This window comes from Zea mays, chromosome 2 (assembly GCF_902167145.1).
Source record: "Zea mays cultivar B73 chromosome 2, Zm-B73-REFERENCE-NAM-5.0, whole genome shotgun sequence".
Lineage (NCBI taxonomy): Eukaryota > Viridiplantae > Streptophyta > Magnoliopsida > Poales > Poaceae > Zea > Zea mays.
The window spans coordinates 212,955,203-212,962,092 of record NC_050097.1 but is presented as its reverse complement, the minus strand read 5'-3'; the positions used below and the strand labels follow the sequence as shown (position 1 = coordinate 212,962,092).

Genomic DNA, 6,890 nt, shown 5'->3' with positions numbered 1-6,890 from the left:
AAGAACCAAGACCAACTATCTCTGTTCTCCCTCTCCACCAAAGCAAATGCCAAAGGAACCAGTGCGTTGTCTGCGTCGCATGATATGGCAACCAACAATGTGCCCTTATACTTCCCAAGCAGAAAAGTACCATCAATAGAGAGCACGGGACGACAATGCCTGAAGGCCTCTACGCACTGCGAGAAACACCAGAAAGCACGAAAAAATATCTCTTTGTCGTTCCTCCATTCATTAGGTTTGGGGATGTACTCGTAATGCATGCCTGGGTTTTTTGCTTTCATTGCATTGAACAATGCTGGTAACTTCTCATAACCCTCCTCCCAATCCCCGTATATCATCTTCCATGCTCGCTGCTTTGCCCTCCATGCTTTCCCATATTTGATCCTGTAACCAAACAGCTCCGAAGTCATGGTCATAATTGACTTCACCTTCAAGTTTGGCTGACCCTTCAATATCCCCAATATCCTTTTCGCAATCAGGGTAGATGTCAACTGACGATGCTTAGAGCTCAGCTCTGTCTGGGCACAAGTGTGTGGACCTACAATTTTGGTGATCTTAAACTTTCCGGTGTCCTACTGCCTTCGGGCACATACCCTCCAATTACATTCTGGCACCTCGCACACAACAGTGTAACGACGCTGTGCATACGAATGTCTCACCTTGAACGGCCTCTTCCGGTTCACAGAATATTCCTGTAGCCATCGTCTCAGTGTAGGCAGATCCTTGAAAAGTAAGCCAACCTTAATCTCAATGCTGTCGGCGTTATCCGGAGCCTCTAGCAGTTCATCATCACGTCCTTCAGCATACGCACGGGTGGAATGACTTAAACTGCTAAATTCATGTACTGCAGGGTCTCGCTCCGGACACAAACGCCTTATGAGTTCAATTTCTTGCTCGGTCATTTCTTGAACCGGACGGTCATCATCAGAATCTAAGGCCCGTGCAGCCTCATATGGCTCCTCCTCATCCTCAATCTGAACATCAACACTATTGGATGCCCTGCATATGTTGTCCATATTATATGACACAGGCACATCAATCTGAACATCAGTATTATCGATATGTGGAGATCCTGCATCGGGTCGGAGCAAGAAAAACCACATTAAAAAGTCTAATCAAACGAAATAATGATGGATACGAACAATGTGTCGAAGACACTTACTAGGATGATCGTGAACTGGATCCTGGGTCAATGGGATCTCTTGGGGGGGTACCACCGCATTAGAAGCCCCACAAACGTCGGGAATAGGACGAGAAATCCCATACTCGTGCGGACCCGATTGAGCATCGGGCACAACAACGACTTCTTCATGAAGCTCTACCAAAGGAGCTTCAATACGAGATGCATTTGGCATTTGTGGAGATAACCCGACTGGACCTTCGCAATGACTAACAGGTAACTTTTGAACAACCACATCCAAACATGGTGGAACCATCGTCTTCACAATTCTTAAATATATCACCCAATCATCTTCTGAGGTAATGGAGATCAACCGTCGGACAACTGTTCCATATGTAATATGGGACAACAAACCCTGAATTGATATTCTAGGGTCGTTTATGTCGCAACTAATCTCCTCACAAGCTCGAGCCAAAAGCTGGTCAAAAGATGGTCTTTCAACGAATAACATGGTCACGATCTTCATACCATCAAAAGTAACACTCCCATAAGCATCTATCTCCACCCTTCCTCCATGGTATAGTGTTACTAGGCTGTCCATCTATTGCAAAAATGGATTACTAACTCAATAATGGCTACATACTTAAGCCTACTAACTTACTAAGTAATAAATATATATTAACTAATAACTATACAGTAAATATTAAATGAACACATTAAACGAAATTACATAATCTATAAATAATGTACGAAAACTATGTATACCTGAGAACACGTACGAGTCCAGCTAACGGTGGAGAAGGTCAAGTCGGACGAACACCTACGTACAAAAAAACCAATTGTCAGTAAAAAATTTGGCAGCACCTCCCCTGTAAAGTGATGTTTATAGAACCTGCGAATAAACGACAACACGATGGTTACCAACACAGAAAACATGTAATATCAATGCGCTAAACAAAATGGTAACTATATAATCACTAAGAATTTACTAAACACTAACAATATACTACGCAACAAACTAGCTAACTATTTTAATAAACACTAACAACAAAATATCTAACTATTTACTAAACAATAAATAAGTGGATACCTAACTAATTACTACTAGTTTACAAACTAAGAAATTAAAAAAAAATAATGGTCGGCAGTGGGGGCGGGAGCTACCGGGGCCGGAGCGGGCGGTGGCCGATCGTTGGCCGGACTCCGGGCGGCGGGGACTGGTCGGCAGTGGACTGCGGGCGAGCTCGGGGCGGCAGTGGACTGCGTGGGGCGGGCGGCGGCGAGCGAGCTCGAGCGGACCTCGGGCGGAGCTCGGGCGAGCTCGGGCGAGCTCGGGCGGGGCTCGCGGCGGCGAGCCGGAGCTGGGCTGGGGCGGGCGGGCGGCGGCGAGCCGGAGCTGGGGCAGGCGGCGGCGATTTGTGGACGGCGGCGGCGATTTCGGCGGCGGTGATTTGGAATGAGCAGAAGAAAAGAAACGCGCGCAGAGAGAAGGCAGTTTGCGGGTTTTTCCTAGCTCGGCGCCAAGATCTGTGGCGCCGAGCTAGGTGCCACGCGGGACTGCCACGTCACGAAGCTCGGCGCCACAGCCTGTGGCGCCGAGATTCGGGTCCAAACGTGCAAATAAAATTTCTGGGGGTCCAAACGTAGATTTTTGACTCGAAAGGGGCTAAAAAACAAAAAATTCGGCGCATACGGCGTATGCGCATGGAAACGGTATGTTCCATACCTTGATGTTGATGTGCAGATCGATCTTGTTGTTCTTGTCAAGAACAGCGTGTTCTTCCTTCTCTGATTTCTCCTTGAGACAGTGCTGATAACGTGTTGTGCTCTATTGCAGTGCTCAGTGGTAAATGGAGAGAACAGAGATAGAATGATAGGATAGATCTTTATTGCAGTGTAGTGAAGTATATATACAAGAGTTCCCAGGGTGTGTGTCCCTTGGGAAATAAGTGTCATGTACAAAATATTTTGTAACAAAGAGCACGGGTCACCTCGCCGGGATCCCACCTCGCCAGTGCCGCCTCGCCGCTCTCCCACATCGTGTCCTCCGCCCCTTCGCACGGACGCACACGCACCTCACCTCTCACAATTCCACACCTCACCTCTCCGCTTCGCTTCTTGTCGCTGCGGCGCGCGGCCATGGTCTCCCTCCGCTTCCCTACCGCTGCCATCCCCCGCCTCCCGCCATCCCAGGCCCCCAACGGCGTCGCCATCGCTGCCACGGTCGCCGCTGCAGCCGCGGCCGCAGCTGCAGTAGCGGCCAGCTTGACCCTCACGGGCAAGTCCACTGGCCGGCCAGTCCCGCACCCTGCCCCTCTCTGGGCCTCCCTCTCCCTGGCCGACGCGGCGGCCCCCAGCTCCGTCGAACCCCGGACCGGCGCGACATTCCCCACCGAGGCCGCCGTTGGGCGCCGCCTACTCGGCATAGGCCTCCGGAAGACCAGCGTCCTCGGGCTCAAGTCCATCGACGTCTACGCATTCGGTATTCCGCTAAAAACTACATATCTGATCTCTCCGTCGTTATAAAAGCGCTATAAAGAGGGAATTTTGAAATGCCGCTTTATGCAGGCGTGTATGCGGATGACAACGATTTGAAACAGCAGCTGAAGGAGAAGTACTCGAAGTTCTCGGTCTCGGAACTGAAGGGAAACGGTGAGCTGATCAACGATGCGCTAGAGCGTGACATACCGATGACGGTCAGGCTGCAGATTGTTTATGGGAGGCTGAGTATTCGCTCGGTTCGCAGCGCATTTGAGAAGAGTGTGGGAAGTAGGCTTCAGAAGTTCGGTGGACAAGACACCAAAGAGTTGCTTCAGAGGTAATTCACCTGTATTTCAGGTCCCTTTTGGCTATGGCTTTGTGGGAGAAATGCTGAAACTTCTTTTAATACCTGTTCTGATAGGCTTACCCCGACGCTTTCATTAACCCACACACTTGAATATGTTGCTTTACATAACATTGTGTAGTGTCACGAGTTCTAACCTTTCATTATGGCTTAACTGAAGAAATGGACCACACATAATCATATTGATTGGTAAATCTGAACTCACATCATATCCATTATCACATTAAATGGGTTGTTTGCAGCACAGTAAATCTTGTAGGGGTGTACATTCCTCCAAATTCCTATCGCATTCATCCAGTACAAACATGAACCTTATATTTATATGCCATGTGCAAGATTGTTAATTATTTCTCCAATTCCAAATGTGGGTCATTTTAGGATTTCATTCAGATCAAACCTCTTTAACTTGAGCCATCAGTATATATATAAAACATGACAACCCATGGTTGATATTACTAGATTCATCATAGGCTTTCATGATATATATAACTCCCCCAATTGAAAATAGTATACTTTTACATGAGTTGCAAGTCTTACTGCCATATTGGTGACTATACCGATGTCCTAAACAACTTATGCTTCGAACAAGAGTGAGTATTTTGTTGGTTGACTGTGATTCTTCATTCTTCCGTTGCAAATGATACCTTTTATGTTTCTCGCAATATATTTTACAACAATATGATTGCAAGAATGTGGATACTTCTCCCTAGCCTCTGTCATTGGGTCCTAATAAGCTAGTGAGAACTGAAAATGTCAGGATGTTAGATGCTAAAACTAAACCATTCATTCATCCAAAATCATGAAGAGTTACTAGCTGAGAAACTAAGGAGCTCTTTAGAGAAATGATGCTATTATATTACTTCTATTATTATCATATATGATGTATTGAGATATCAAAGGTGTGTAAGTCAAATTTATATCTTACCCTTCAACAGCTTTGTTGCGGTTTTCAAGGATGAATACAAATTACCAAAGGGGTCTGTGATTGAGCTTTCGAGAGAATCTAACCATGTCCTTAAAATTTGCAGTAAGTTCATTTCATTTTGTGTTTGCATTTCTCTATTGTTGGTTTCAGTACTTTGGTGGAGGATTTACCTTGTGGAAGGAATTATTTGAACAGTTTTAGAGATGTCTTTATGTTGCAATTAGTATACAAGTGTCCCACACATGAGTACCTGGTAACATATTATATTTGTTCACACAGTTGCTCATATGTTAAATCAGATAGTCTGACTCACTGCAGGGAAATAATGTTGTAAGTCCTTATCCTGTTATCCAGTTAACCTATTCCAAAACTTAGGATATGCCCTTATTTTTATAAATGCTCGATAGATTATGTATTAGCGAACATCTGACTGATATTATGTTCCAAACCATCTAAATTTTGAATTGTGCAATCCAATCAGATGCAAGTTGAATCAGCTGCTGTAATGCTTCACCTCCTCCTTCCTGCACTCTTTTGCCACTGATGCCCCGAACACACCATTGTGCATTTTGCCTCTGCCCCCGTCACGGCTACCATATACTATGTCTGCACCACTCCCTGCCACTGCATATTATTTCTGCACCACCCTCCTGCCCTTCCCGTCCGCCTATCTAGCCCAGCCACCCATGGTACTTGGTACCACCCAGCTGAACCACTTCCACCAATGGCAGCCTGGCACTGCATCAGCAGTCATGAATATGTCTTGCTTGTCCTTGTTGCTGCCACTCACCTGCCGCACCCATGGCTCGCATCAGCCCATTTCATTTTCATTTGATTTTATAGCAATTCCATGTGTGTCTCCTAAAGAAATGGCAAGTATGAACATTAAACCTAGTCTCCCCTACATCTCCAAAGGCCATTGATGTTGATGGTTAGAAGATTTTGTAACGGCATGTCTACACACTACACACAGATGCATTCGTTTATCTTCCTATTCATCCATTTAAACTATTTTCATGAGTTTCATTGAGTAAATTGCTTCGTAATGTTCGTGATCAATGAACTCCTTTTTCTATGTGTGTAGTTGAAGGCGAGGAAGTGGGGAGCATTCAGAGCAAGCTCTTGTGCAAGTCTCTCTTAGATCTCTATATCGGAGATGACCCCTTTGACGAAAATGCGAAAGACGACATCCATGAAAATATAGCTAGCATTCTTAAAAGTTAAATGGGATGCTTAAGGAAGGTTACATGGAACTGGGAGATTTTTCAGGGAAGATATTTTTAATTCCAGCAATACCTCGACTGTGCCTAGTAAGTAGCGCACAAGTTTTTTTCAGTAGCGCGTGAGGAAAAGGATAGATCCTTCCAAGTACAGCCTTTTCCAAGTCGTGTGTGATGTTGTTCCACGTCCTCCGTGAAAGCGGCAAACTCCTGGCCCTCATATCTCGTTGGTTCTGTCAGCGTAAGAAAGACCAGCAAGCTGTTGCAATCGTCCTTCAGGAACTGTTTCTCATACGGCAAACTCAAGACCTGTCGGTCTCATTGCAGCCCGGAGTTGGCAGGCATGCACACAATGGATGAGAGCGTGCATCACTGTCTCCCTCTCTTTCCCACAAATCTCACAGCTAACAGTCTCTCCTTATAATGTTCCGATGGTGTTTATTCTGTTGCGCGGCTAATTCATTAGTAATCGTTTTCCAACAACAAAAAATACTAGCGGGCCGCGGGCGACCTGGATTCCACAAGCCTTCCAAACCAAATGGACGGCCTTTCCGACCAAGACTAGAGCGAGAGAAAGAAAGAGGTAGCGGAAGAACAAGGTGTGAGGACGAGGTAGCCGGTTTGAGGTCGACCTCAATAAATAAGGAAGTGTTTGGAATCAAAGTATTTTAAAACTACTGTCATGACATAACAGTAGTATTAATTTTTTATAACTCTTAACAATATATGTTTAGAGACAAAGTATCTTACACCATGGTTATATTTATATAATACTAGTCA

General features: G+C 45.5%; 1 protein-coding gene across 1 annotated transcript; it reads left to right on the top strand.

Moving 5' to 3' along the window:
* The first annotated feature begins 3,090 nt into the window (after positions 1-3,090).
* On the top strand, positions 3,091-6,503 carry LOC100283211 (chalcone isomerase). Its single transcript, NM_001156113.2, has 4 exons — positions 3,091-3,602; positions 3,689-3,938; positions 4,901-4,992; positions 5,975-6,503. Exons 1-4 carry the CDS (start codon positions 3,260-3,262, stop codon positions 6,112-6,114), a joined length of 825 nt encoding a protein of 274 aa, NP_001149585.2. The 5' UTR covers positions 3,091-3,259; the 3' UTR covers positions 6,115-6,503.
* Positions 6,504-6,890: the final 387 nt, after the last annotated feature.